A 14,896-nucleotide genomic window follows, 5' to 3' on the forward strand; every position below is an offset into this window, starting at 1 on the left:
AAAAGAACAACAATGGGGAGAGGAAGCGAGAGAAGGATGCTCTTTTAGATAGGACTGCAGAATGCTCTAAGAAGTGACACTTTAGCAGACACTTTTGAAGTGAGACAAGAAGCCACAGGAAAAGTGCTGCAGGAAGGACCAGTAAGACCAAATGCCCCGAGGCAGCCAAGCCACCAAGGAAGCCTTGGGGAAAAGGGACTTACTGGCTACTGAGGGTCAAGTGTGGGTAGCACAGGCTGAGGAGAAAGCACCAGCTCGGGGAAGCAGCACATGGACGGCGTGTGTGGTGACAGACAGGATGCCAGCGGGAAGAGCCAGGAGCATACACACCCGTGGGGAACTAGTAAGGCAGGGAGGGTCTGTGGGGATGCTTCCCGAAGACAGGAGAGAGGAAGCAAGCTAGGATTTTAAGGGAAGAGCGGTGTTATTTTACAGTCAAGTCTTTGTATCTGGGAAGATGAAGCCAGAGAGCAGGAGAACCGTGCGTAGGTAGTCATAAAAAGGTGTGCGGGACTGAAATGGAAGGCTGTGAAACGAGGTATGGTGAGAGATTAGAATGTACAAGAAGAGGCTGGAAAAGCTGATGCGTGCGTTTTGCCTTCGTAACTCAAGGGGGCTGTGAATACAGATGCTCCAAATATCCAGCTCCTGGGACAAGAAGCCAAATAAGCAAAGCCACCTTTCCTATGAACAAAACTGAGCATAAGACCACACTTCTTTCTTTTCACAGCCTTTGAAGTTTGGCATGTCTTTTCCCAACACGCTCAAATTTTGAGCATCCAGGTTTGCACATAGGACGTTTTTTCTTCAAGGCAACAAAAGAATTCAGTAACAGACGTAGAGCAGACCTGACTGCTGGAGATGTCTCAGTAATTTGCATTTCCATATTAGAAGCTCAAGATTTTAAATTGAAAATACAAAACCCCACCTCATTACTTCTTTTCTTGTGTGAGAGAAAATGGAAATTCTTTGCAAGGGAAAAAAACCAAACAGAAACAAAAAAAAACCACATCGAGCTCCAGGAGCTCCCCTACACAGCCTAGCAATGATCAGCCAGAAAGGCCGGCAAGGGCCTAGGGTCTGGAGCACGGTGGGGAGCATGAGGCTCAGAGGTACTCACGGTTTTCCTCCCGGAATGCCTGTCAGGTTCGGAGGTATGGCTGGTACGCGCATGTGATGGTGTGGATCAAATCCAACCTAGAATTTTCCCAAGCAAAACAACAAAAACACACAAAATTACATTAACTCATTTCAGCCTCCTCAATACCTCTCTAGATCTTGGGAGAATACAGACTTTAAATACGATTTTTAGAGGTACACATACAGAAGTATCTACTAATGAAAAGACAGGATGTTCATGACTTTAGGGGTAACATACCTGGGGATGGAATATACATGAAAAAAATTACTTGTTTAATTTTTGAAGCTTATGAGGGAAACACAGGGTTCACTACAGTCATGATCATTCGCTCTGCTCTTGTAGGTTTAAAATTTAAAGGAAACCTAAAATAACAAGGACATTTCCTCTCCTTAGAAAAGGAAATGGATCTCACAGTACAACTGCGTGTAGTTTAATTTACAGATGTGATGGGTTCCTCTACAAATACCTCAAATTATATAAACTACGTTCGAAAGTAACGTCTGGTGATCCTGTGGAATAGCTTGATTTTGTGAAGGCCCAGGAATGGCTTGATTTTGTGAAGGCCCAGGAACGTACCACCGGTGATCTCCCGTAGGCAGCAGCGGCGGCGGCGGCAGCAGCGGCTGCGCTCATCTGCGGTGAAATGTTGTGCAGCCCCGCGTAGGCAGCGCCGGGGCTGGTCAGCTCCCCGTTCATCCCGGCGTGGGGCACGATCCCGAACGGGGTTGGGTATGGACAAGGGACTGCCATCGGGGTCCTGAGGCTTGAGGCTACACACCAAAATGAAAGGAGAGAAGAGAAAAACCAAGAACACAGGAAACAATAAGGAAGTGAGGCGTTAACACACACCTTAAAAAAAAATAGGATCCAGGGCTCAAATTCGCTTAAAGTAATATTCTCAAAAGTCATTAAGGCGCTTGGTTCAGGTTAAAAAAAATAACTCTATCGCTTTTCAATACTGTTTATTACTACTCTTAATTAAGGTACTGCACTGTTTAAATTGCTTGAATTTCTTTAAAAACATGAAGCATAAATACACAGAAAGCCCTTCTTATTACTAACCCAAGGGGTCGACTCCTGGTGGTTTTCCAGGCACAGGCCTCAGTCCAGGAGTGGAATTACTGCCTGGGGTGGGTGCATCGGTTCGTGGAGTAGGGGTATTGGACTTTGAAACAGGAGTAGTAGATTTTTCATTCTAATAAGAGATGGAAGAGAATACAGTGGCAGTCAGAACACAGTTTTCTTTTTGGTTTTTTTTTCCCCCCTTAAGATTTTATTTATTTATTTGACAAAGAGAGATCACAAGTAGAGAGGGGAGGAGGCAGGCTCCCTGCTGAGCAGAGAGCTCGATGCACGGTCCCAGTCCTGGGACCACGACCTGAGCTGAAGGCAGAGGCTTTAACCCACTGAGCCACCTGGGTGCCCCATAACAGTTTTAACAATAATGTTAAACGTTTAAAAAGACAAGTCAAAAGGAAAAGAGTAAGGAATGGAAAAAGTTCTTCAGGTTGGGCCTTTATTTTCATAATTAAAAAAGAACAAACCAACAAACAGAAAGAGCTCCCTGAGACCACAAAACCAACGTTCAAGAGGATATAAACCGAAGCAGAATTTAGGGCAGTCAATGATTTCCGGGAAACTGGGTCTGAGTCAGACAGAGGCTGACAAATCATGACGTCCTGTGACCAAACACTTGTTGGCTGCTTTGATTTAAGGATGCTTGAGCTGTGTTTCTGGTAGACTGTTCATGTCACAAGTGGCTTCCTGGTTAATGGGTCCTCTTAGAACAGATCCACGCCCCTATGGTCACAGAGACCAGCACAGAGGAGGTGGCAATACAAGAAGGCCAGAAGGCCAAGAGAGAACCACAGAAAAAAACTTAATGTAGCCCCGTGCCAGACACATCGCCTTAACTTGCAGACAAACTGAAGAACTTTCTTTCCTTCAGTTGTGAATTTGTGAATTCAGAAGGTTATATGAGAACTGAGTCTTTTTTCTTTTTTAATGTTATGCTACAAGGAAATAATTGGCAAGGAAAAAGGAAGACACACACAAAAATGCAATTAACTACAGAGCCAAAGAAGAGGGTATGGGGAGATTCTCCTGAGTTGCAAGCAATTTCATTTTTGCTTTAGTGATTTGTGGTGTTGAGTCAAGGTAGACTTTTGTAAATGACAGATTATTTCTTAGATAGGAAGGGAAAATTATTGCAGTCATATATAGCTTGGTAATTCAAACAAAGCTAGCAACAAAATCACATCCCAGCCGAAAACTAAATTTACCATAAACCATAGGTGATAAAACCATCTCTGTAAGCCCAGTGTGTATTTCTTCATCTTTGCTGAGACACGTTTCACTCAATTTCCCCATATTCCACCCCTGTCCTTGTAAAAACACTCATAAAACAAACATCTATCACCGCTAAGTCCGTAAACCCACTCTGTTCCCAAAGTACTTTTGTCAATTAAACTTGAATACTGAACGTACACATATATTTGGAAACAAGAGCCCTATAGAAAATGTGAAAAATACCGAATTTACAAAATATTCAAAGCCAATCATCTTGAAACAGGCAAGGCTAAGAACGATGATGAAGGACAGCTTACAAGGCTAAGTTCTTTGGATTTGGAGGAAGGAGTGCTGCTGGAGGACGCAATAGAGGCTGGACTGATGGGGGCATCTTTCTTGAGCAGGCGCGTCTTGTCCAGGCCATTCTCTCTCGGGGAGTGTGCCGGGCTCCCTCGAGGGGAAGACGGATCCTGTGAAGGAACATCAAGGGTACTAACGCAGCACAGCACATTCACAATGCTAGAGTACTTGCGTGTGGATGTTTCTAGCGCAAAGCATGGAGAAGTGCAAAATGTCCCATAAGCGATAACAAAAGACGTACCAAACTGCTAAAGAAAATATTTGGTATTGAGGTCAAAGAAAATACTAAATATTTATAGCACAGCTGACCCTTGAACGACATGGGTTGGATCTGCATGGGTCCACTTATATGCAGATTTTTTGGGTAAATACACTATAGTACTAAAAATTGTATTTTCTCTTCCTAATAACATTTTCTTAGTAACATTTTCTTTCCTCTAGCTGTATTTATCATAAGAACACAGTATGAAACATGTAACTTGCAAAATACATGTTCATCGACGACTGATGCTATCGTAGGCTATTAACAGTTAAGTTGTGGGGGAGTCAAAAGGTGTATGTGGCAGCATCGTGTGCAGACTTGCTCAATCACTCTGTTGTACACCTGAAATCAATGTAACATTGTGTGTCAACTACACTTATTTTAAAAGGGGAGGGGGAAGTTACATGTGTATTTTCAACTTCGTGGGAGGTTGGTGCCCCAAAAGACCACTCCCCTACCTGCACTATTCAAGGGTCAGCTGTACTTACTCAAAACAAAAATCAGAACCCAACAGATCCACAGGTCCTCTGTCAATGAGATCTGCAGGCTGACCCCATGTCTGCTGTGCATTTAAGGTGATAGCAAAACACACTTCTACTTTTATAGAAAAGAATAACAATGAAAAAGGATCAAGAATACATAAAATCAGTAATACATACATTTTTCAGGTAAATAAAAAGTGGGTCCCCTTTGGAAACGAAGCCCACATTTTGAATACTGACTGCGGACTCCAGCTAGCCCCTGTTACAGTACAAGAGCAGGAAGCTGAACGAGCCAGAAAACGTACCTCGTTGGAAACGTCAACCACCAAATTGTCGTCACTCTTCTCACCATCGCTGTCCTGCATTGACAAGTGACAAGCATTACCTCCTTCCCCAGCACACACGCACGAGGGCCATATTCACCCCGGGAAGTTCAGACGAATTCCTCACAGCTTATAAAAACGAACTGCACCGAACAGTGCCAAACACTTTACAATGTACTATATTCTCTAATCCTCATGATGATGTTACAAGGTAGGTATATGAGGATTCTGCTTTACCATTTAAACAACTGAAGCCTATGGCTTACTTGGTACTCCAGAGCATCTCGTGGAAGCTGGCCTGTCTGGGCTAAATCCTGCCTGTGGCTGGGTGTGATTTGTTCTCTCAGTTTAAAAAACTGGGTTATGTAGTCTCCATTTTAAAATTGGGAGGTTTCACAGCAAAGTCCAAACTTTCTGATTTTTTTGAGGCCTCGCAGTCCTGCAGGGCCTCACCACAGCAAGGGGGAGCAGGGGCTTGCCTGCAGCCAGCCCGGTGCCATCCAGCTTGCTCCCTTCACACTAAGTGACCCGAAGGCTTAGTCACTGAAGGAATATGGGCTTCAACCCATGTTAGCGACACATCTGGATGTTTCTGCAAGTTATATTCCACAAAACTCGCTTTATTCCTCAGCATGAATTCATTTTACACTTTTAACGGGGTTTCTATGATTTTACGTTTTTCCTTAACATTTCCAGTTGACCACAGAAAGTTCAACCACCTTGAAATACACAGAGGGAAGCAAATACGTCTCTAGGAATGGTATTATAGGACACCCACGACATCTTCTAGTAGCTGCCAGAAAAAGCACTCTGTTCCGACTCACATCCACACGTGCGCAGACCTGCACACACACAGGACTTGTGCGAGCCAACTGAGACGTAGCTATAAAGACAAGCACTATTTTTTTTTTCTCCGAGTAGATGTTTTTTTCCTCCTATGTTCTCATTTTGGTTGGTAATAGTCAAAGGGTAAAACGACTGCTGGAGTAAACTGACATCCCCCAAAGCAAAGGCAGAGGAACCTACATAGCGAGCTGCAATTTCCTTTTCTTCAGTTTTCTGCTTTTTGCTATCAGAGGAGTAGTCTGTGGAGTTTCTGTGCTTCTCGGCACCTCGGAAACTGGCAGACGGGGATACCGAAGAGCTCTGGAATTAGGAAAGAAAGCCGGGTTGAGAAATGACCATTCACTGAAGAGTGAGTTTTCCAGGCGCACTGTCGTTTTTGTTTGTTAATGTGCACCTGCAAAACTGTTAGGAGGAGACAGGAGAGAAGGGAGGGGGTAAAAGGAAGAGGGCAACATAGGTGGAGACAGAAAACCAAGAAAAAAACAGGGAAGAGGGAATGCGGGGAAAAAGCAACAAACAGGAAAGAAGAAATGGAGACAGGCCCAGGGAGGGAGGCAAGGAGCAGCAAATTCAGAAGACAGAATGGATCTGGTTCCAAGGATACAGAGATTACACGGGCGCAGCAGCTTCAGAGAGGTGAGGAAGGAAGCAGATAGAAAAGAAAATGGAAGGAAGAGTCAGGCCCCAGCCGGCTCCAGCCCCAAGTCTGCTGGCTGATGGGAAGCCAGTAACTGAAGCCTGTCCAGAGACAGAGTATGCTATGTATCTCGAGAAAAACTAGTAATTCTTCAAAAAAAAAAAAAAGGAAGACAGGTACTCTTTGGGAATTTAAGCAACCAAATAATGGTGATCCTGTGACACAAAGGTTCTACTTACGGAATTTTGTTAAGTCCCTTGTTTTAAGGGCATGGAAGACTGAGTGGCAAATAATCATAACAAAAACAAAACACCTGCAAAAATTCACTTTATTCCTTTTTGACTCCTATAGTTTTCATGAACCTGCTCCTTTATATCCCTGGAAACCCTGGAATCCCCAATTAGGACCAGGTAATTGGGAAAGACAGTCCCTCCCTTGTGGGATCACAATCGGGAGCGAGCAGTGTCTGTCATTTCTGCTCTTCCAAAGAGCTCCCAACTGGAGGAGGCCTACACGCCAAAAATAAACACTGAAGCACAGAGAGTGAGTCTGTCTGGCATTCAGGCCATGGTGATTACTACTGGGCACATGCAGACAGTATGAGGCTTAACATCATTTATGAGGAAGTGAGAACAGCATCAACGAAAACTGGAAGCAACCTTATGAACTGGGTAGTGACTCAGTTCAGGACAGACCACACAGGTGAGGTGTGAGAGACAAGCAGGGCTGACCTGTGGAGGGCGGGTCGAAAAGGCCAGAAAAACTAAGCCCCTCAGCAGGGCACCAGCGCCCAGCTCTTAGTGCTAAATTAACCCAGGCTGGGCAGTGGAAAGAACACCTGGAGATGAGAAAACAAGTTCTAGGAAGAACAAAGAATCACCACCAGACTACCTCTGCTTTGCATCTGAAACAATTCAGGAAACTGTTCCATAAAGCTCTTCCTCATTGATAACTTCATTCTTCTCACATAACACTAACCCCTTGTTCATTTTTTTTTCTTTAATCTTAAGGCTGATGGTAATAATTAACATTTATGAAGATACATAACATTTATAAGGGCTTTTAAATTAACTATGGGAGGCAGTGCGATATCCAGAACTTTTGGTTCTATAACCCATTTCACTTCCATTGAACCTTAATGCCCCATTTTCTTTTGTGGCTAAACTTTTGAAGCCTATCAGAGGAAAATCAATGAACCTCCCCCTCTTCCCCACCAGCCAATGCCTGGGTCAGTTTCTCTACCAAGACATCACCCCCTAGTGGTCAGTTGTGGAGACGGCAGCTCCACTACTAGCTCCCAAAGCTAGAAGGAGGTAGGGGTTTGGTGTCAGGAGAAGATGGGAAGAACGAGTGGGTTCCCAATGATAGGGCTGGGTACCTCTAAACCCTTCCTTCCTGCACCATTCTCTATCAGAGTCCTCAATGAATTTTCTATATCGGAGGCACCAAATCCTGAAACCATCCCTACTCATTCACCCTTAAGCTTAATAGCAGAAAAGATGGCAGACATCATTAAGTAAGGCCAAAGACCAAAGCAAAACATTAGAAGCCAAACAATTCTTTAAATCAGACAGCTTCTTCTTGTTTCTCTGCTGAGTTCCAATCCTCATTCCCACACCATAAGACTTGGTTCAATGCATCTGCTTTGCTTTTATGCCATGGTCAGATTTTTGTGACCATTATTTCATCAAAATCATGCTTGCAAACATCATCCGTTAGCCCGCGACCTACAACATTTGAGGTCAGAACCCCATTATCTAGTCTGCCTCCACTCCAATCTATCCTCCACATTTCCAGGGTTCATGTTTCCCAAAGAGACATTCGACCACTTCTCACAATTCCTTAAAAACAACAACAATAAAATCGTTTTCCCACTGTCGATAGGGGAGGAAAAGTCCACACATTTCTGTGTGTGGCCATTTCCAAAGCCCTTCTCTCCACGCCCTAACCAGGGCCCTGGCCTTAGAGCTCAGCACTATGAGCCTGTTGTTTTCCAGTGCTCTGTGCATTTTCATTGTATCTGTAGCCTTTTTTCCCTGGCTTATGAGAATGCCCATTTCCCCTCAGTATCTTTTTGTTGAAATCCTTATTCTTAAGGACCAGCTCTAATGTCACCTTTTAAAGCTTGCTCAGATGCTGTCAGGCAGAATTAATCACTCAATTCTTCTTTGTTCCCTTAACACTTTGTTCACCCCGTGAGTAGAGCACTGGCAATCAATATGTGGCTATTTGTTTACAAGGCCACTTCCCACTACAGGCTGTGTGTTACTCGGGGTGGGGGGAAGGGGGGTGGGGCCTGGCCCAGTGAGCATCAGAGAACTGCCCAGAAATGTTTCTGAACATAAATGAGCAAACATTCCTTTTGCACTCCTCAATCTTAACCTAAAATTCATATAATTCCCTTTCAGAAGACCACTCGGCTGAACAGTTACACAAGAAACCATCCACTACAGTAAGATCGGAGTAGTGCCACCCCCGGGGATTAGCTGCACAGTCATGTCTCTTCTTCCCCTCCACTCCTCTACCTATTTCCATGTGACTTCATCCTACTCATTGGCTATTTTACAAAAAGAAGAAAAGAACTGTGTGTTTGTGTGATTAACAACAACCTGCGCCGTTGATTCTGAGATACTCTACTGAAAGTTATTTCCAATTTGTCCAAAAGGAAAAACTGATTTTTAAACAATTATAAGATACTTTCAGAAAAATTAACACTAAATGGTAATACTTATTTAGTTAGATCTTTATGCCTATTTATTGACATATATGTACAAACAGCTTTACTTTTCCTTAACTGGTTGTTTCTGGCTCTGTGGGCAGTATTTTATTTGTGAAATTTTACCAAAGAACAGAGTCATATGTTGGAGTTTCCTGGTAGAATGATAAAGTAGTTAATTATCACTAGCATTTAAAGGTTAAGCTACACAATGGGCACTGGGGCAATCAGCAATGTTCTAATAACATAATTGCTCTGGAATCAAATTGGACTTGGCACAGGCTCTCGTCATGAATCTTACAAGTCCACCATTCTGCCACTGGAAGGCCACTTGGATTTTTGCTGAGCATGTGAAGAGGAAGAATTAAGTAAATACTTTTAAAGACAAAGTCTGGTTTTACTAGAAAATACTTTTATTTCTCTATCATTATTTTAAAAGTTTACCTAGGTTAGGTATTTCCTTAGCTCACTACACAGGAAATGTAGTTGGAGTTGCATCATGACTCTGGATCAATCTACAGACTTAGAAACATTTTCTCATTACAGTTGGATCAGGTGACTATATCCGCGAATGTGTTAAGAATGGAGGGCCATTAACAGTCAGACGCAGAGGCCAATCAAGACAAGGCCAAAGACCTTACATCTGAATGCTTACTACAGAGCTCTGCATTTTTAAAAATGAAACACTTTTACTACTGGGATAGTAAAAAGAAGTTTAATGAAAGGAAAGAAAGGGGGCAAACAAGGACAAATGAGAGGAAAATACTAAAAACTTGTTAAGTCGTCTTAGACGGAAATCCCAGTTGCTTTGAAAGCAAAAGATAAGCTTTAACAGAGTTACTCCTAAAATTATAAATCACATTTCATCTCCAAATGAGAAAATTCTAGGTCCTAGTTTGAAACCCAACTAAGATTTTACAAAAGGTTACTGACCAAGTCAGACAGAAAATGGACACCTCCAGCAGCTGAAATGGATAGCCCCGCCCTTTCACCTTTCCTCTTCTGCCACCCCAAGATCAAAGATGACCATGTATGACAGAGAGTTCTATAAAGTACACACCCTCCCCCCAAAAGAAAACAAGAGGTAGTGTTGTTACAATTAGCTAGTTTTAATAACAGGTAGCACAGATTTTTACTAGCAGGCAACAGCATCTGTCTGGAGTCAGACTGCCTGTCTGGATTTGAGTCTCGAGTTTTCTACTTAATAGCTGTGTAGCCTTGGGGATACTGCTCAGTCTCAGTCTCTGTAGTCTGAGACAAGAATACTCCACCCACTCCCTCCCGGAGCTGCTTTGAGGACCAGTTGAAAGAACCTCCATAGAGTAGTACAAGGCACAGTCCCGGACGGATAACCGAGCCCCGCCGCAACAGCAACTCCGCACTGGGGCTGCGCCACACGCCACTTACTACAGAGCTAGTGTGGCTCTTCTATTTTAAGCCTCACATAAGGACTATTCTCGGCATCTGTGTAGCCCTGCCCCTCAGCACAGATACACAGATGGTCCATAATGATAGGGCTTCAATAGGCTGCTATTAACCAAAACACATCTCCTTTCAACACAATAAGGTTTTGGTTCAATACAGCAGGCAGGACTATAAATACCGCCTCCACATCGGACTTTCTAATTCGATTTCAAATGCACATCAAGCTAATTCGGCTCGCCATTCACATAAGTTCATATGTCCCCGCCCACTTGCAAGATTCCAACCAGAAGGAATGGTTGGACAACTATGACCAGAAACTCTAAAACTCACTTGTTATGTTGTGTCTGTTCATCAGCTACAGCCTCCCAACACCCCATCTACTTGGCACCAAAGGGTAAATCCATTTTCAAACAGATCAAGGGCATGATGACAGGGCAAGAGGTACCACGAAAATCTGGCCAGGGTTTTGCCCTCCCCTTACAACTGCTGTCCAGGCCTACTTTACTCAAAACCAGCCCAGTTTAGAAGATAAATTAATACTGCTAGTCAAACTGCAGTTCATTCAGTACAGGAATTAGTTTGGGTCAGGGACAATTCAGAGGGAGCTGGGTAATGCCAGCGGGGGAGAGCAGGACAGAGAAGACAGGCTCAAGAGGCCTGTTGACCCTTGACTGATGCCATAACTAAAGTCCTCAAGCATCATTTCCTCTGAACAACAACAACAGCAACAAAACATAGGACTAAAGCAGAAATGAATATGGCTGACACTCTCAAATTCAGAAAGGCCAATATAATGCCTGAAATCAGCCTGAGATCAGGGGGACTCAGCCCACTCTCCTTGCCAAGCAGAAGGGCCTTCAGTAGGAGCCCGACAAACTTGAGTCACGCTGGGTCAATTTGTTTACTAGTCCTCAAAGCATTTCAGAGTTACAAAATACTTTCAGCAAGTTCCAAAATAAAAGTAATATCCTCAATAAACCTATATATACCAAACAAACATAGCACAATACCCCAGTGCACTTTTTTTTTTTAAGATTTTATTTATTTGACAGAGAGAGATCACAAGTAGGCAGAGAGGAAGGCAGAGAGAGGGGGGAGGCAGGCTCCCTGCTGAGCAGAGAGCCCAATGCAGGGCTTGATCCCAGGACCCCTGGATTATGACCTGAGCTGAAGGCAGAGCCTTTAATCCACTGAGCCACCCAGGAGCGCCCCCCCAGCCCCCGCCAACCGCCTCCGCCCAGTGCATTTCTGATTGAGGTTTTATTATATAGTGTTACACTGAATGTTTTCATTTCTATTCATTTAGTTATTTATTAACTAATAAAACATTTTAATATTTACTATCCCACCTATTAAAAAAATAACCAGCAGAGATAGAGAAAATAATCCTCAGTTGGGAAAAATTAGAAAATAAAAATCATTTGGCTGAAATACATACATCTTACATACTGACTCATAACACATGCAAATTTATGTAAATTAACTTAAAATTTATAGCATGCTCGTGGTGAAAAACCTGAATATGGTAGGGCTCTAAGCTAGTCACTGGTGTCAGTTTACTGCTCATGACAGTAAGACTTTTTAAAAATAACCTGCTTGATTAAGGAAGTCATTAAAAACACAATCTGTATATAACCCTCAAAGAACTTGCTTCTTCCAAATTAACATAAATCAAAATTCACCTTCAAAAATGACCGGGACTTTCTGAAGACCTGCCCTTGTTAAAATATAATCTCCATATAAAATAATGAATCTGTTCTTAATAAATGTTTCACCTTCTACAACATGTCATGAACAACACGCGCTTTAAAACGTTCTCTTGTTGTCTTTGTCTTTCTGCTTCTTTCCTGGTAAGAGACACTTGGGGCAAAATAAATTTCTCTGGCTGATAATCAAAACAAGAGCTGAGAGAGGAATGATTAAGAAGAGAGGCAGTATCCACAGTGGTTATGGTATGGGTACAAGGTCAGACAGCCCTGGGTTCCAGACTAGGTTGTACCACCAGCTGTGTGACCTTGGACAAGTTAAAGAACCTCTCTTAAGCTTCCAGTTCCCCAATGGGCAAAATGAGGCTATCTGCTTAGAACGTTGCCCCCGAGATAGAGCACGCATGTTGGGAACGCAGTAGCTAGCATCATGGAGAGCTCCAATTCCTATGCGAATGTGAGACCCCTACACGGTCTCAGTCTACTTAGGGGCTCCTTCAACAAGTATCTACTGAATACCCACTAAAGTACAGAAATAGAAAAGATGAATGAAATCTACACCTTGCTGTCCGGAAGGCTCAATGAGTTAAATATACTGGAGTACAGAAGTCCTACATATTTTGTGCTTCATGCAGTAAACTATACAGTACTTCAATAGTCAGTCATTCATGTTTTGTTTCCATGGCCTCAGCATTATGTATTACTTGGTCAGGAGAAAATGCTATAATAATTTATAAGGTATCAATAAAATTGATTTTAAATTAGAACATTATCTTAATGTCCTCCTGGGGTTTCTTGACTGTTATTTCCTCTTCCTGGAATAAAGCTGTTGGCTCTACCCCAGAAATTTCATTAAATACGGTTACTTGAGCTGGCGAGCTGAGCTGCTGGAACATGATGCTTTGACACCAAAAATACAGGTTTGATCCTTGTGTAGGCACCTTAGTTTCCCTCTGTTGACAGCCACTGTCTGCTCTTGGTCTGAACTGCTTGGTCACACGAACAAGCAACTGGGAGAATGAGAAGGGACAAGTACATCCCCTCACCACTGATGGAGAAGTGAGCCCACAGATGGTACGTCAAAGTCCCATCTTTTAACCCAGCTAATCACCCCAAAGCCACTGCATGCCCTTGAATCCAATGGACCTCCTTAAAGTTCACAAGACCTAATGTTCCTACATGCATTTGCTCTCCACCAAGAATTCCTTTCCCTCATTAATAGATACTTTATAAATCTTGTACGTACTTTGTAAAGTATAGACACGTGCACCTGTCATTTCTTTCTGGGATTTAAAAAAAAAATTTTTTTTTTTTGTATAGCACCCATAAAATTTATCCTAGATCATTCTTCACCTACCACCTTATAATCAATGTTACTATGTCTCACTGACAAGTATGACCTGGTACCTGAGGTTAACTGAACTAAAACAAAAAGGGGGGGAGGGCTGGCAAAAATTTCCTTCCTTAATTTTCTGGGAAGGGGAATTGACTTTAGACCTGTAGTTGCACTGTGTTCTGTTCCTGAATTGAAATATCAACATATTTCTAACAGCTGCTTTGAAAGAAACTGGAGTAGAGTAGCTGCTCAGAGAAAATAAGTGACTCAGCTTGAAGACTTGGCAAGCTCTATCTTAATGGACCAGAATCCTCATTTTAGTAACTATTAAAATTTATTGGAAAAGAAAGTCTTTTCATGTTGCTATTTTTTCCAGTAAACTGTTTTAATCTATCTGAAAGGCTAAACATTTTTTTCTTCCAGAGAGTGTTAACTCCAAGAGCCTCATATATATTCTTATGTATTATGTATGCAAATATACTCTACAATATCGAGGGTAATTCAGCAAGAACAAAGATAGGCAACAATAGTATATCAACTTAAAGGGAGGCTGCCAAACGGTTTTCAGATGGCTAATAAGAAACTTCAGGTCTTCTTCATACCATCTCAATATGGCAAAAAACAGTTGGACAATTTGGTCCTAAGGTCCTTCATTAAAACACTAAAGTTTGTGCTCTAGAACAAAACTGACAAATATAACAGGAGCCACGGATATATTTAAATTTTTCTAGTAGCCAAATTTTTAAAAATTGAAAAGAAACAGTAAAGTTAATTTTAGTCATGTATTTATTTATTTAAACCTCTGTACCTAAAAATACCACATCAACATATAATCAATATCAAAATTATTAGTGACACATTTTACTTTTTTTTTTTTTTTTTTTTTTTAGTACTAGGTCTTTGAAGTCTGGCCTGTATTTCGCATTTGCTGCACATCTCGATTTGGCCTGGCCACGTTTCCAGGGCTTAACAGCCACATGTGGCTTGTGGCTACTATATTGGATGCCACAGGCCTCAACAATCCTAAAGGCACAATAGGTATCATGCCCCTTCACACAAGCATCTTCTCTTTGTCGGATGCTGGACACCCCACTGTCTTTCATCCCTCAGTGTGGGCTTCTGCCAAGAACTCTTCCCCAACCTCTGAGTGGTTAGCATTTTTCACCTATGTCTCAGCTTAAATGCCACTTACTCAGAAAGGTCTTGTCGGTGGCATTACCCAAGGAGCTCTCTGCTAGAAATCTCTATCATAACCCCTTACTTACTTCCTTCCTAGCATTTGTATCACACCCATCATTTTGATTATCTTCTTATCTCCTCTACTTGACTAGAAGTCCCACAAAGGCAGAGACCATCCACTTGGTTTGGTGTCT

At 42.4% G+C, this 14,896-nt stretch overlaps 1 protein-coding gene across 12 annotated transcripts in view; it reads right to left on the reverse strand.

The window, feature by feature from the left end:
- Positions 1-14,896, reverse strand: part of TLE4 (TLE family member 4, transcriptional corepressor) — a 142,711-nt gene that overhangs the window by 16,340 nt on the left and 111,475 nt on the right. For all 12 annotated transcript variants that reach the window (XM_032306472.1, XM_032306466.1, XM_032306464.1 and 9 more), the window contains 6 exons: positions 5,884-6,003; positions 4,840-4,893; positions 3,748-3,900; positions 2,204-2,336; positions 1,718-1,911; positions 1,121-1,197 (listed from right to left, as the gene is read on the reverse strand). In XM_032306472.1, the coding sequence (XP_032162363.1) occupies positions 1,121-1,197; positions 1,718-1,911; positions 2,204-2,336; positions 3,748-3,900; positions 4,840-4,893; positions 5,884-6,003 (731 nt within the window). The remainder of the gene's footprint in view (positions 1-1,120; positions 1,198-1,717; positions 1,912-2,203; positions 2,337-3,747; positions 3,901-4,839; positions 4,894-5,883; positions 6,004-14,896) is intronic.

The sequence above is a fragment of the Mustela erminea genome, chromosome 12 (genome assembly GCF_009829155.1).
Source record: "Mustela erminea isolate mMusErm1 chromosome 12, mMusErm1.Pri, whole genome shotgun sequence".
Taxonomy (NCBI): domain Eukaryota; kingdom Metazoa; phylum Chordata; class Mammalia; order Carnivora; family Mustelidae; genus Mustela; species Mustela erminea.